This window comes from Falco naumanni, chromosome 2 (assembly GCF_017639655.2).
Source record: "Falco naumanni isolate bFalNau1 chromosome 2, bFalNau1.pat, whole genome shotgun sequence".
Taxonomy (NCBI): domain Eukaryota; kingdom Metazoa; phylum Chordata; class Aves; order Falconiformes; family Falconidae; genus Falco; species Falco naumanni.
This window is the reverse complement of record NC_054055.1, coordinates 64,696,043-64,712,643: the sequence shown is the minus strand read 5'-3', so window position 1 is coordinate 64,712,643 and position 16,601 is coordinate 64,696,043. Positions and strand designations below refer to the sequence as shown.

Below are 16,601 nucleotides of genomic sequence, written 5' to 3'. Positions count from 1 at the left end.
CAGAGGGAAAAGAAGAACTTTATAGACAACTTTTCTGATGGTGAGAAGTAAAAACTAAACCATGGAGTAGGAGCAGGTCATGTCAGCCCCCAGGAATCAGACTAGGATGCGAGGACTGGCAGGAATCAAACTGCAGCTGGTATTAACCTCAGCCCTACAGCTTGTTGGCATTTCTGTTTAGGAGAGTTACTTCACTCAGGTGAAATATTCTTTAAAAAACCCAAGAACAACCTTAATTTCAGTTGCTGGCAACTTTCAGCTCTCATTTGTTTTATGTTAAAAGCCAGTTTCATTCAGGAGCCTGACTGCTGACCCAAGATCCAGTCTCAGGAGTCAGAAGAGATCAAAACTGATGAAATCCAAAGCTGACCTCTGAAGCAATGTTTTAAATGAATAATGATGAGACAAGAGAATAGTCATGGCTGAAAGACTGCTACAACACCACAGACAAGAAAAAACCAGCTTCAGGAATTGTTTTTCAGATCTCTGAAGAACTTAAATCATAACTGTCCAAGAGGATCTAGTTGAAAATGACAATGAAGTTACAGATCCAAGTCTCTAGCATTCTACAAAAAACAGACTGTAGATAGCAAATCAAGGAAGAGAGTAAAGAGGATACAACCGGAAGAGAAAGAATTTTAAAAATGAAGTTTTACCCTTACAACTTCACTTTGCAATCATACATCGGTATGGCTGCCTAAAAAAAAAAAAATTAATGCCAATGATTTTAGCATGGCCCAGAAAACATGTGTTTTCATTGGAGCTGTGAAAAGGGAAGAGTTGTAAAGTCTCTCAGAGAGTCCCTGGGTAGTTTTATCCTACCAGGTTTATCCCTATCTCTGAAAGTAAGCACAGACTGGGCTGGGGGGGAGAAAGGGGGACGGTGTGGAGAAAAAAAATTTTTAAAAAAAAGATGTCACCCATCACAAGGTCCTACTAAATTAAAAAGCAATGTTAGCTCACACATTCGGTCGTGAAGATAACGATTACAGAAAACACTTTCTCTGTATGAAGTTCAAAATAAAACTTCAGTGGAAGAGTGAAGCCTGTATAAAGGAAAGGTGAAGGCCTATAAACAAGAAAGAAAGAAAAATCACAAATACATTACCTTTCAAAACCTGTCTCTAACTTTTAGTAGATTTTGGTAGAATTGGGGATTTTTCCTGCAATTGTTTGCTTTGAAGTAATGGGACTTGTGCAGAGAATTTCTGTCGTAGAGTTTGTGGTTGGTTTTGCAGGGTTTGTTTTAGATTGAGTTTTGGTTTTGTTTTTTTTAAAGATATCTGCAGGAAATCTCTCACTATTCAAAGCCAAATCACCTATTCAAATTATGTCAGCATCAGAGCCAAAAATCCAACAGTCTAGGAATTCAGACCGAGGAAGTCAGAGCAGCCCAACTGTGAGAGACGCACAGACAAGCAAACAGAATGGAGGAGTCTTCTGCATGCTTACTGTCGATTCCTCAGTCCTAGAGCACCCTATATAACAAGTAGGGGTGAGGGAGCATTAATGATTGCTGTGAATGAAGTTCAGTAAACACAGTCATGCTTAAACAAAAAGCATTACCATTTTTAAGCAATCAAGCAACTATCAATCTCTACCAAAAGAATTTATGTAAATATGATCTCCTTGAAAACTCACCATTTGATTTTATTTCTCGTACATAGTTACTTGGAAACCACCCTGTTTTGCCATTTAGAGTTCCTTCCCACCAGCCTCCTTCTTCCACTCTTGTAACATGAATAATATCTCCTTTTGAAAAAGAAAGTTCATCTTCATTTGTCTGTTGAAAATTAAATTTTGCTCTCACCACCAACTGATGGTTGCTGTTATCTGTCATGTCCTAGTGAGAAAAAGAACAAAAAGATCACATTGGAGATTTGAACAATTATTCCATGAACAAAACAGAAGTATCCATAAAATGGCAACAGCCTCTCTTCCACACATGTGCCACACATTTCTACTCCAAGCATTTGTAAGGGATGATTTGCCATTTCCAGTATTTCTGTCATTTTAAAACTATAGATTTGTATCAGTCCAGGGAGTATACTGTCTTATTACAGCCCCTTCAAATCAGAAGAGAGTAACAGAGTTAAAATGAGAATAATTCTTACTCTTCCAGAAAACCAAATTCTATTTTCTATATATAGTATAAATTGAAACTGCCTTTGGCAACTACAAAGAAACAACAGATTTACATTAGAGAGGGATTTTTTTCTAAAGCTTTCTGGTTGGGAGGAGGATGGAATGCAGTTTGGTTTAATTTAATTCTGGATATAAATAGAGTCTGCAGCTTAAAAACATTTGGGTTTGGATTTGTTTTTTCCCTGTAAAAGGTAAAGTTGGAAGGTTCCACACCTGAATATGCAAGTCTCCATGACCTGCCAATGGAGGACAGTGTTCTTCCACATAACATAAGAAACAGTTAGGCAATTTACCTTGAATAAGTACTCACAAATCATCTGCCTCAAGGTTAGCATAGCTGCAAGTCCGCAGCATGTCAGACTTGCAGCTGTTCATATATATATATACACACACACACAATACATAAATTCATCCCCATGACAGATGGGAAGAGAGATTATTGCGCTATTGTAACAACTAAATGTTAATAGCGACTCTAAAGAAGTCTTTCAAATTAGTGAAGTTCAATTTCAACATTTTGTTCTTAGATGTCCATCTTGAATATTTGCACCATTCAAGCATTTCATGACAGTTAGGACAAACTTTCATGCTAAAATACCCTAAATATTTGGAGAGCTTTAAATAATTCAAATACAATCCACTGCACTGGAACTGAGAGAACAGACTATAAATCATATCTGCCTCCATCGTAAGTAAGGATCAATACCTGTGCAACTAAAGCAGTAACTTAATGAGAAAATGACTGTGTCAGCAATCCTAGCCACCTGTCCAGATAGAAGAATACATGTTGTCTATATAGTTTAGATGATTAAAAAGATGTACTGCATAATGTCACTGGGATTTTTAACATGTCAGCTTAATTCATATCTACAGCAATCGTTACTGTATCACAACTTAATTTAACAATCAGACTTTCAGTGGCTGAGAAACTGTAGGAAAACGAGGGCAAACACCTCTGAAAACGTGCAGAAAGCCCCGATATGCTGCAAGTCACAATGTTCAGCAATTAGACTGCCACATTTTCAAACAAGTGCCTCTTAGTGCTCTGCTTGTATACCATGTGCACTCATCCACTATGACTACTCAGCAAAAGAAAAAGTTTTGCCGTAGTGACCAGTAAAAAGCTACAAAATAAGCACCAACACTGCACAGTGACATCAACTACAGTCCCTCTCCTCTGCCAGGATGGCTCTCCAGTAGAGGAAACTAAGTACAAATTTGGTGAGAACAGTTCCAAATTGATCATCTACAGCAGCAAAACCAACCTAGTAATTTCCCAGTTTGGCCACTAGCTCTCTTTCCCTCCTTCTTGCACTTCTCTGGCCCTTTGCAACTTTCTGCAGAGTCACTCAGATCACCAAAGTGATAAAAATACTTTAAAACTCTGATTACTTCCATGATCCAGCTAACAGCTAGTCCCACAAAGTTGCATCAGCAAAACTGAGTGGGTTGTGAACAGCAGAGTGAGAGCTGGAATTAGTGGCCTAGGGCAAGAACTTGCATGGGCTCTGCTACCAAAGAAAACACACCAAACCACACCTAAGAAAGCTTAAGTAGAGTACTGTGTTTCAAGTTTCATGTAGTAATCATCACATAGTTCAAAACGGCCTCCTTCAAGCATGGAAAAAAGCAGTTTACAATAGGGACCTGAACCCTTCTTGCAAACCTTTTAGTCAGTAAAAGCACCTTTCACCACAGTTAGTTTCAATACAGTACTCCATCCTGACCTCAGCTGTACTGTGTAACAACTACCCACACCACTCAGCTACCTGAAGGCTGGTTGAAGGATTCACCTTGAAACATAACAGAAAACTGGAATAACTACCAACACTGCCAACATTTAAAGTACCACCTTTGCTGAGGTCTGACTCTCCTTCAATCATCATCCCTAAACTCAGACATGGAGAAAATGAGATTTTTGCCTTTGGAAGAGCAAGTCCTTACACCGAAAAGAAGATACTATGTATGCAGACAACATGGAGCGGTAAGTGAGGAAAAAAAATAATTAGAATTTCACAGGAAGCTGCATATATTTTGGAACATCATAAGAAAAGCTGCAAAAATAGAATGTCACAGGCTTGAAACACAGAGGTGAAAGAGAAAAAACAGTTGCTTTGTTACACTATCGTTCACTTATAAATCTTGTCAAAAGAAAAAAAAAGTATCACCACAGTATGTTTCATTTCTTCTTGAACTTACCAAACTCCGATACTGTCCCTGAAAGAGTTTTGAAGTTCTACTGTGTAAAGACTGGGATCCCAGAGAATCAAAAGATTTTATTCGATGAGATGAGGGCCGTGCGCATACAGAGTCACTGCCCAGCCCTATGTCTGCAAGAGGGAAGGAAAAAAAAATTAGATACTAAGAAATCTGCATGTATCTTCTGCTTACCTCTGTAAAATGGACATGCTTAAAGGAGATTTGATGTACCTGCAGTTGCTGAATAATTAAAGATAAAAAAATTATAATGTATAATATTTAATAAATATATTACAGAATATATATAATAAAAAATAAAAATAATCTGAAATCCTGAGATACTGGCAGTTTCTTCCCCACACAAGCATGAAAACCATTTGAGCTGTTGAGGAAGAGGAGGACTAGGGTTTTATTTCTCCATTCTTACTCACTGCCAGTCCGTTTAAAGGTAATTAACCAGCATCATTTTAGCTAATGGCCAAGAATTTTGAATGCATGAAACTTGCTTGAAGTAAAGCCAGCCACATCTGTTTCTTAGCTCTCCTCCCACCGCATCTCCTTCTCAATTAAAACATTCCTTCCACTGTCTTTTTTCCTGTGTTCCTTTGTCTCATCCCTTTTTTGCCAACTAAGCTGTTTCTTCTTCTTTGGAGGGAGGGGGAGGGATAAGAGGCATAGAAAGGAGGAAAGCTGCTTGCTCAAAAAAACGACACCCTCCCAAAACCTCTCCCCTCCTTCAAGGTCTCTCCTCCGAGAAGCACACCCATTTGAGATGTTCACCCAATATGCTGTCTGAGTGCTGCTGGGGTCCCTGTGAGCTGGGAGGCATCAAGGGAGTGGCAGGGCAGAGCTCATCCCACCACTCCAGCCAGGAGCAGTGCAGCTGGGGCACAGCAGCCCCAAGCCCTGGACATTGGGCACCTCCCTGGGGATGGGATGTCAGTCCACCCACAGGTGGGGTGTCCTTGTCCAGAATAGCAGGCCACAGCCAGACCAGGACCAGGCTGCGGCACTGCTGAGCCTCTCCCCCAGCGTTACGGTGGGACAGGGGTTGCTTCTGGCTGCACCAGCTCCCCAGTCCTCGCAGCCAAGGCCCCAGGAGAGGGATGCTCCCAGGGCCCTTGCATGGGTGACGTGTTACAGCAAACACTGCTCCTTTCCATGAGTACGGCGAGTCACTCCTTTTCCTCATTTTCCCCACATACAAGGAAATCATTCAGTAAGCATCTGAGCTTCAAAGAGCCCTGAAAGCAGTGCAGTATTTTCTGTCCCAAAACTAGATGTTTTCACAAGACTACACAAGCATGCCAACTGCTCTCCTGGTTTTTATGCCTCCGTTACTCTCTTTCCTAGTAGCCTGCTTTGCTTCCAACACTTGACTTCCATATCAGAGGTACATGCGCACAACTACAGTTTCATATTAGTTACTTTCAGACTAAAGCAGACCATGATATTATGCAAGTCTGAGTTCATTTTGGTCCAAGGGAAATAACACATACAGGCTCAGTTCCATGAGGAGACTGGTGAACAAGGCATATCTGCCGTTCCACTTCAAACCTGAAGGGACAACTGGATAGCCTTTCAAATTCAGCACGGCACCCAACAGGGGCTGACATGCAGGAGGAAGGAAAGGGTTTGAGATTGACAAAGGATGCTCCAAGTCCACAGTGACTGAGCGGGAAAGACCTTCTTCAGGTGCATCTTTTTTTAAAAAGTCACTGTTTTCCTTTGAAAATCATTATCCTCCAAAAAACCCAATCTATAAATACACATTCCCATGTCAAATAGTGCAATATTAGAACTATTCATATTAGAGTTGCGTATTTTGTATGAATAGCATCATTACACATTGAAGTCACAAAAGACCTCACACTTTGTGAACCTGCTTTCCTAAAAGCATTTAAAGGCTACTGTATCAATATAAACACCAGCGATTAAAGTCCATTACAGAAAGGGCATACATCTTTGCAGCCAGGCAAGAAATCAGACTAAACCAACCTGGTGTAGTGGGAAGTGTCCCAGCCCATGGCAGAGGCGTTAGAACTAGACGATCTTTAAGGTCCCTTCCAACCCAAACCATTCTATGATACTACAATCATGGGCTTCATTTGTAAATCCTAACTTTGTGGCTAATTCTTTCAAGTTGCTGTAACTATCTGTGACTAATGGAACTTAAGGATTAAAAGCAACCTGTAAGATCTACATGTCCAGTTTGCTATGTTTCCTAACTGCAGCCAAGTGGAAGAACAGACACGCCACCAAATCCAGCGTTATGCCTTAACACAGCTCACCTAGGGAAACAGGATTAGGCTGACTGACAGCAGTGCATCCCAGCCTCTGGGCAACCCTAAAACATACCACCCTAGAATTTTTTTTACTGTTGCCTGATGTGCAGAGTTTTCTATTTTGCAACAGCAGAGCTAATACACCAACACAAGAGCACCTTTTGAGGCTTGAATTAGAAACTGCCTGTTTGACCTGAAAAGAAAGAAAATTACTACAAACAAACCACATGCAAATTGCAATTATTTTTACCAATATCTGAATAATTTCAAATCAATTTGAACTTTTGGTAGACTTAAGAATGTATCCATAAAAGTTTCCATTAAAATACCACAAACATGTTCAATTAATTTCTCAATGGCATTATTATCAGGGAAAAAAAATCAGCTCTACTGCTAAAAACTCAAGAAACTTGAATGGCAACACAACATGCATGTTTGAAAACATTAATCTGGTAATTTTCTCAGAAGGTTCACTCTTCTACCCATCCAAAGATTGCCAGGGTCTGTAACACCCTTTCTTCCTCTCTACCAGTATCTCAACTTCCCCACACCTGTTCTCCCCTCATCTGGCTACAAACAGCAACTGGTACCTTGATCCCACCCCTCCTGAAGTTAAAAATTTTGATGGGAGTATATATTCATAGCAGCCTTTCATCAGTCCTCATGCTCATTACTCACACTGCCTCCACTGCACAAAGGTCCATCTCAGAAGAACCTGTGTATATCTGAAATTCTTGCAGACCCAGACAGGGATCTGAAAGCCATCTTCCAATACTATCACAGGGAGATAGTCTAAAATGTCTTCTACACAGTCACCAAATTAAAAGAAAATGGTTTGGAAGAACAACTGGTTAGAAGATTTATGTAGCTCTGCTTGCTGCTAGGAATGAGGCAACACCACAGTTTGCATGCAGTTTTGATTTCTGGTTTCCATATCATGACCACCACCCACTCCCCCAGTGAAAGGGATCAGCCTGGGTCCCTTCTAAGCCAGCTACAATTGCGGCTTTCTGATGTGGGTATTAATCTGTCGATGTCTGGACCAAATGACTGCGCTTTTTCTTCCCTTTAAAGACAGCTACTGTCAGTGTGCAGTACTGAAATGGTCTATACTACCTTTCATCTTAACTGCAAACGCAAGTATCTTCAACTGGTGTAAGTCACTTCAAAGAAGTTAACGATATTAGTCCATGGTCATTCATTAGTACAAAGAACTTGGTTGTAAACTTACTCTTAAAGGGTGTTCGCTGATGAAAGGGAAAAAAAGCCATAAAAAAAGTCTCTGTTGTAATGGACCAGAGTAGTATTACTAAAGTGACAAGACACTTATTACCATTACAATGAAATAATGCTGATCCACCACTGACTTCTCTATCAGCTTGTTTTTCCTCCTCACATAAAAATTATCAACTATGGTCTGTTTTAAATAATCTCTCATCAGACTCTAACCTGACGACCATTACTGGAACTTGCTGCTGACAGTGTGAAGCCCAAACACAGAGCAGCAAGAAGCCAAAAAGGGCCACCAATGTTAGTAGATCTCAATTGCCCTTGTGTCCAATTGGCATTATTTAGCACAACCTCACCCTACAATGAAGCACAGATACCTCTCAACCATATGCTATTTCTACAGCTCTCTCCCTCCCACCAAAGAACTTGAAGTAGGTGGTTCTAGCTGCTACTTACATGAAACATGCATGGCTTAAGGGATCAAAAAAGTTGGCTATCCTTTTGTTACTGTCAAAGAAGAAGGACGCTGGGGAATGGAGAGTGGGGAGGGAATAATGAAAACCTTGACAAAATTGTTCAAACATGGGAATGACAGACTGGAGCAGAAGTCCACTTCAGTAGTTCAAATTAGGAAAAAAACAAAACCACCAAGAAAATCCAGCCTCTTTTTTTAAGAATTCCTGCCACCATAGAAGTCTGAGCCTTAGCTCAACCACAAAGCTTCCTTCTGCAGAAGGGGGGACTAGAGAACCCAGAGAAACAACAGAAACTGCAACAAAAACTCTAAGCTGTGCTTGTTCAGCAACAGGTATAAATATACATTGATGTGAGTTGAAGGTAATTGTTAAGCGAGCACCAAGATAAAGCAGAATCTACTTACCTGCAGTCACCTTATTTAAAGCCACAAGAGAGCTGAGAACTTTGCTGAAATTCTGTCCCTGATACAGGTCATTTGCGTCAAAAGTCTGAAAAGAAAAGAACATGCAATAAGTCGTATAAACAAGCCTGAAAACTAAGCTTTTTTTTATGTTATCATGCAAACCAGGACTGTAGAAGCTATTGCCTCATCAAGGTATCAGTCTTTCAGTGGCTCTTCCGGACCAGTAAAAGTATAGGGGGTTTTCTCCTTTTAAAAAAACCCACAAATAAAAGCAAAAAAACCCAACTCACAAAAAACCCACAAACCACTTCATTTTTACATAGAAAGAGAATATAGAAACAGCTGCCTTTGAGAGAAACTGAAGAAGATACAAGCTAAAAATATCATGTCATTTAAGTTACAGGAAAGTCGAATAAAACATAATTATCAGAAGAGAGACACTTTCCTCAGACATTTTGGCCAAAAAAGTTACTGGGTACCATTACTCTTGGCATACACTTCTTTTCCGGTAGAAACTCACAAGCACTGTACCTGATCATTCATAAAGTATATTGAAATTACTACAAATACTTCTTAAAGCACTGTAACAACATACATGTTATCTCTTTATTCTATAAGACACAGAGGAAAGCAGAACTCCTGAAAATTAATGAAGTTGCTGGGTAGGTTAGATGGAGAATGAAGTTTGGGAAGCGGGAGGGATGAGAGGTGAGGGTTATTTTATTTTTATTTTTTAACTGTGGGGAAGAGATCCAAACCTCAAACTATCCTGTAGAAAACACTGCAGTAATTTTCAGGCACTGGGTGATGACATTAAACATCTGGATTTTCAGGGGGAAAAGAAGAGACTTAAAAAAACCCCACATAATATTTGCCTGAAGTAATGGAAACACTCCTTCAAACTCTCATGAAAATAGCTCTCACAACAGATTCTGCATAGGTTTAAAGGAGTCACAGTATTCCCTTGTGCAAGACTAGAAAGAGGACAAGAGACAGCTATTACAGTTGCTCCAACTGATTTAAGAAACACAAAGACATTTAGTTTCAACCAGCGTAGCTGTTTTAGACAAAAAGTCAACAAAAACCTGTTTATTTTCCTGATAACAGACCCATCCCAGAGGCGCTATCAGAGTGTCTGTACCACAGGAAACAGCCTTCAGAGGCAGGAGTGGAAAAACCCATGTTCCCAGGGGAGATGACAGAAAGGGACAAAAAGCGGCTAGTTAAACCCAAGAGAAGCGAAAATTTTAATGAAAGCTACGGAAAGTAGTGACAGAAGGGGCTGCCAGACCAGTTGTGACTGTTTATGTGATATACTGACAAAGGTAGGGCAGATTTTGGAAACTTTCAATTACAGTATTATTCATAAGAAGGAAAAAAAAAAATATATCTCCCAAAGCGTTCACAATACTTGAGGTACTCGCATATACTAACACACCCATTTTTTTCCCCTCAGACTGCGGATCATTCTCTGGTCCCTGCGAGCCGCAGTTCTACCTTGGCTGTAGAGGTAATGAAATCTCTCAAGCTCAGGCAGTGTGTATACAGCTCGAAGAGCAATGCCACAAGACAGATGCAGAATCAAGCAGTCAGGGGCAAACACTGATATACTCCAAGCAGTTATCATTCACACAAAATAAAGTCAAATAGTTATTTCATCATTTCACTGGCCTACAGATAATTTAAAGACTACTCTTGTTTATTTGAAGCTCTAAGAAAAAGAACCAGGGAATGGCCTAGGTGTAAACTCTGTAGGGTTCTTCCTGAAACACAAGGAAGTATTTAAAGACTATGTACAGAAAAAAAAAATTAAGCAAATAAAGAATCATCAGATTGTACAAAAATTAAAGTTTTATTAATAGCATATTTTATAATAAGTAGAGATCAGAAGAGATTGACAGCAGAACACATGAAACCTGGTTTAAACGCAAAACCCGACTGGACATTAGCCTAACCGCTGCTCAAATTGGCGAAGAACATTTAAGCTGTTATGGAACAAGAAAGCATCAGGAGTGTAAAACTTTCATTAATTACATGCTTATTGTGGTAATTTTTAAAGCAGCGAACTACAAGTATGAACAGAATCACAAAACAACGGCCCTGATGCTAAAAAAAAGGAATTACATGCAATAGAGGTGCTTGTGCAGACACCAGAAACTAGATCCCAAAGGTACTACAGGGCAGAGAGAACTAAGAAAAGGAATGTTTAAGAATAAGATTACAAATTACATCTTAAACCCACAAAAACTTCTCTAAAAAAATCCCAAGTCATTTTTTTTTTTTGCTCACCTTCATTGTGGATTCTGAGAGCCTCCAGTCAGGCTAACGGGAAAACAACAGGACAAGAGGAAGCCTTGTTTCCTGCTATGCTGAGATTATAAAGGATACCAAGAACGATTTGATTGGATCATCCCAACATGCATATTGCCATAAAAAAAGCCTGTATCCAGGACACGCATCCAGTCTGCTACTTCACAGGAAACAACACAATAGGAGGATACAAGAACCATTTGCTTCCTTGCTATTCTACATAAAGCAATTCTGACAGGAAACCACCCTCAGCATGCTCATGGCCAGTATGTTCGTCAGTAGCATTTGATAAAGGGGGAGGGGGACATGACACCCTCCAGAGAGATTTTCTCCTAAATAAATATTTAAGAATAATCTAACCTAGAGAGATAAAATGCGAGGGAAAACAAGCTTAGGTGATCTAAAGTTCTGAGGCTAATTCGTTATGAACAGAACTACTTGGTTATAAAAACCTTGTTTCAAAAGAAACAAAAACGCACACTAAAAAACCCCATCCCACACACCAACAACAAAACCCCCACCAAACATATCCTTCTTCTATCTTCATGGAGGTTTGCTCATTTCCCCCAATGTATTTGAAAACTCTGACATGTATAAAAGCATCAGGATGCTCTGGATCTTCTACGGGACTGCTAGAGAAAAATGGCCTACTGCAAGTTCTCAAGAGAAATCCAACTTGCCTGTGGACTACAGTCTTCACTCGGGTATTTACAGACAGATCAGCTGTGAGAACTGACTCTTCAAAACATCGTATCTTGATATACGAAAGAGTCGTTCAGTAACTTCCCTATTCAATGTCACTGGTTGACAAACATCCCCCCTATACAATACCCCCAATTCTGTGACTGCAAGAATCAAAGCTGAATTTTGAGAATCAAGTATCAAGCAAAGTTATTTTTATATTGCAAACTTATCAAATAACAAGGTCTGTATGCTAAATTATCTTCTATGATACTAGCGTAACCCACTTTTGAAATCATATCAGAAGCACAACGTGAATTCAAACTTGCATGTGCTTACAGCTCATAAAACCTAAAAATGCAAACACTCAGAAAGACACTACCTTGGAAATACTGAGATTTCTCTTTTAAACATGATGTGATAGGCATATATAGACAATAAACAAGGCTTTATGAAAAAATATTTCCAATATACCCTTGCTTCCCAGGCAAACAATGTTTTTCACTCTTCAGAGACTCCACTTGTGATGAAGTTTACTCTCATTCATCCAATCCCATCTTCCACCAAGACAGACAGGTAAAGCATTAGCCAGGATACAAGTATAAAACAGTTATAAATCACATCAGATGAGGACCCAGTCAAGCCAAGTCCTTTGAACAAGTTATTTAAGTAACATACCTTTGTTTTTAAATTCCATACAACTGACCACATGCAGATATGCTTTAAGTATTAAAATGAAACACATCTATTAAAGACAGACCAGGACACTGGAAACACTTTGCAATTTATAAATAGGTAGCTGGGAATCAATGAACTTCAAGCTTAGCAGACTCAACCCCATATGCCTCTTACCTGCCTGTTTCTTAATATTCTTCTCACATTCTTCTGTTCTTTCCTGGATTTCAACATTTCACACATCAATACCTGTGCTGGTTTTGGCTGGGGTAGTTTATTTTCTTTATAACAGCTTGTATGGGGTTATGTTTTGGATTTGTGCTGGAAACAGCACTGTTAACACAGGGATGTTTTCACTATTGCCGAGTGGCGCTTACAAGCATCAAGGTCTTTCCTGCTCCTCACCAACCCCACCAGCGAGCAGGCGGGGGGGGCACAAGGAGCTGGGAGGGGACACAGCCAGGACAGCTGGCCCCAACTGACCCAAGGGGTATCCCGTACCACACGGTGTAGCGCTCAGCATGTAAAGCTGGAGGAAGAAGGAGGAAGGAGGGGATGTTTGGAGCGATAGCTTCTGTCTTCCCAAGTAACTGTTAATGCATGACGGAATCCAGCTTTCCTGGGGATGGCCGAACACTCAACCGCTGATGGAAAGGGGTGAATGAATTCCTTGTTTAGCTCTGCTTCTATGTCTGTGTGGCTTCTGCTTTACCTATTAAACCATCTTTATCTCAACCCACGAGTTCTCACTTTTACCCTTCCGATCTTCTCCTCCATCCCACCGGGTCTGGGGGAAATGAGTGAGCGGCTGTGTGGGGCTTAGCTGCCAGCTGGGGTTAAACCACAACAACATCCCAGGCAGATACTATGTTCCAGAAGCAGACCAGACCAAACTGCCCAATAACAAGGGGTCTTACGCAATCTCTAACACCCCACACACGCTTCAAGAGTGCACCGGGCCCTTTCAGTTAGTTACAGGACACTGACTGCCAAAGCCTGCTGATTGCCTACCCTGACCCGCAGATTCTGGCTTCTCTTTCCAAAACCCCACCAATTCCAAATATATAAGCCTATCTTTCCATAACTATGCCTGCAATTTTTGCCCCTAGGATTTCAACTGGCTGCAAATTTTATTGACAATTATTTTATGACCTCTTCCAGGTCATTAATTACATGTTAAATAACATAGTTTAATACCAATGGCACCAAGTTCCCTACAGCAAGGTGTACATTGGATGGCCACTCCACATTTGTAATTGTATTAAAGCCTATTAATAAGCCAGTTTTTTTAATTAATTTCATGAGCCATGTTGATTTTCCCATCACTGACATTTCTTAAATACCAAATGAAATGCCTTGAAGATCCACTTTATCTACATACCAGTTGTTCAACCACATGCTGGTTGTCAAACTACCAAATCCATCCCCTCATGTTTTAAAACAAGACTGATCTCTGCATGCATCCATTTAAACTTCATCACATTCAACATGGCCATGTTAATACATTCAGGAAATTTTAAGCCATCTAAACCCTCCACCAACCCCCAGTGGATAGACTTCTGTTCAAACAGCATTTATGTTCCAACAGCAATAAGGAAAATTAACAATGCTTGTCCCTCATATACCTGCAACAACCAGTAACTACTGAAATTGGAAAAACATTAACTGAGGAATTAGTGAAAGGAAATTAGAAAATAAGGTTAGAATATACCTGACGAGAGCAGACTAAAAGCATACAGTAAGCCTGCAGCAGCATTCTTTTCTTCAAATCACTCAGTTTCAAGGCCTCAGGTATGCTTTATGCTATTTTATTCCCCCTTCTAGCCCACTAGAAGTCAGAAGCCAGTTCTGCAGGAAATACTTTTAAATTAAGGTACTTCATGTGATAAGGCAAATTCTGCAACTAGAGACAGGGGGAAAAAAAAAAAATAAAAATCAGGGATGGTGCAGCCAAGCTTCCAGACACATACTTTTTCTTCAAATATGTCTTCTACCAATCTTAATTTGTTTGTATCCTTAAACCACCAGAGCACCAGTACAGCTGTACCCAACAGTCATAGTAACAAAAGTTCATATACTGGTTAAGAGTAAAATAGCCGTTAAATATTTCCTTGCTAGACTAGTGTCTTGAATATACACAGGTACAGAATTCCCAGCGGATACTAACATTTTAAGCATCCACCTGACAAAAGTAGATAACAGCTCTCTTTACAGCACTGCACCATAAACTGCTGCAGCTGAGGAGCTGACTTATGAGCAGCCCAGACATCTGTGCAAGCACAGATAGAGCTGCCACTGCTAACCTCACCATCCAGCCCCAAAATAAGCTGTAAAATGCATGTACTAAACTGGCAGGACACTTCCCGGCTCAGTTTGGTGGCCTTGGGCCCCTAGCACGAAAGAACATTGGCTCGGTCACCTGGAGGAAATGAAAGGAAATGAGCAGGGCAGCTTGGCAAAACATAGCATGACCATGGACAACATGTTACTCCACCTGTTCCTTAGCATACTGGCTGCAGCATTTTTGGCCACAGGAGCATGAATAAACAAGCGGTAGAAAAAAAAGCAACTCAAGGTTAGAAATAGATGACCTTCTTGAAAAACACTAAGAATCTCCAGCACCTCCCTTCATTGAGACACCACCCCCAGTGCATTTCTACCCCTGGAGCAGCTGGCAAAGAGAAGCCACAGAGGCCATCCGGGGTCCACCTTTCTGTGATGACACCTAATATGCCCCAGGTGGAAAAAAGATCCCACGGGCAAGCCTACACGCAAAGCAGAAATTTCTTCATCTATTAGGTCACTACATTAGTGGTGCCGAGTCTTACTCAGCTATTACACAGCAGCTGTTTCTCGAGCTATGTATTATCATCTGAAAGCTGTGGCAGTAAAAGGAGAGATAAGAAAAGCAGGGAACTATGACAACTGAGGGAGGAAGGAACTACAAACGTTCCAGAAATCTCTATGAAGCATACTGTTGCCCAAATGTAGTAATGCACAGCACACCGGAGAGCTAAAAAAATTTTTCATTTCAAAAAGTAAGAGTAAGACAAGAGAAAAAGTTTGAAAGTAACTGGGAAAACAGACCTGCAGTGCAGGATTTCTGTGTGATTCAGTAACAGTTACAAGAGAAATTAGAACTCAGCAGTAAAGAATATATAAAACTTAAGAGGAGAGCTGGAATAAATTTTACTGCTCATATAAACCTGTTCCTCAAAAGTAAAAACTTAGTTATACTAAAAAAACGTCACCTAGAAACTTTTATTTAATTCCTACAACTAGTAATATTTTTAAGACTTAACACGTTATCTACAAAAGCAGGCACAACCAGCAATAAAAACGTATATAGAAGTCTGTAGTGTCTGTGCACGCATCTGTCTGCATGTATCCAAATATACATTTACAGCACAAAACTGAAGAGGACAAAGGTTAAAACTAACAACTTCAGTCCCTGAAAATGTACTAAGGCTTTCCAGCTCCAAGAATTTTTTGCCCAAACCAGCTGCATCAAAGCATGAATGATTCTGCAGAGCATTAATTTCAAATGCTAAATAACATTTTACCTAAGCCATTACTTCGAAGTCAACATCTGAACATTGCCAAAATTAAACATACACAACTTATTTTTCACCAACCACAGCAAAAAAGGGCATAAAAAAAGTCTACACAAAGAAATACTAAATTCCTTTTTGGAGATGAACTGTACAATTTCCAAAGCTTTCCATGTCTGCCTGGTTTTATAATGTGACACAGCAAGCTAGTGTCCCCACATGTATTCTTTAGTAAGAAAGTTGTAGAATTTGGTATTTTTAACCATTAGCTTCTAGTAGTAGCAAACCAAGATGTAATTTTAAAAACAGAAAGGGCAGCACTGCCTACATTTGTATAAACACATCAGAAAACGTAAGTTTGTTTCAAATTTCTACCTGCACAGCAAAACAAGAACCACGTCACACCTTTATCCTAAATCACTTTCCAATTGCTTTCTAGGTTTTGAATCTTATAGATGAAACCACACGGATAATCTCAGCTACCACTGAGAAAAAAGACAATCAGTGGCATACACTATTAATGCATGACTGAGTACTAAGGCTTAAAGAAGCTCATACTCCTGGAACTACAGGCAAAAATAAAAGTTGTTGGAACTAAACTACCAAAGACATAATCTGACTGGGACACTGAAGTTGAGATGCCTT

At 40.0% G+C, this 16,601-nt stretch overlaps 1 protein-coding gene across 4 annotated transcripts in view; it reads right to left on the bottom strand.

Annotated features, from left to right (window-relative positions):
- Positions 1 to 16,601, bottom strand: part of ARHGEF7 (Rho guanine nucleotide exchange factor 7) — a 125,707-nt gene that overhangs the window by 66,920 nt on the left and 42,186 nt on the right. For all 4 annotated transcript variants that reach the window (XM_040584540.1, XM_040584539.1, XM_040584541.1 and 1 more), the window contains exons 3-5: positions 8,740 to 8,824; positions 4,345 to 4,475; positions 1,642 to 1,843 (exon numbers count right to left, since the gene is read on the bottom strand). In XM_040584540.1, the coding sequence (XP_040440474.1) occupies positions 1,642 to 1,843; positions 4,345 to 4,475; positions 8,740 to 8,824 (418 nt within the window). The remainder of the gene's footprint in view (positions 1 to 1,641; positions 1,844 to 4,344; positions 4,476 to 8,739; positions 8,825 to 16,601) is intronic.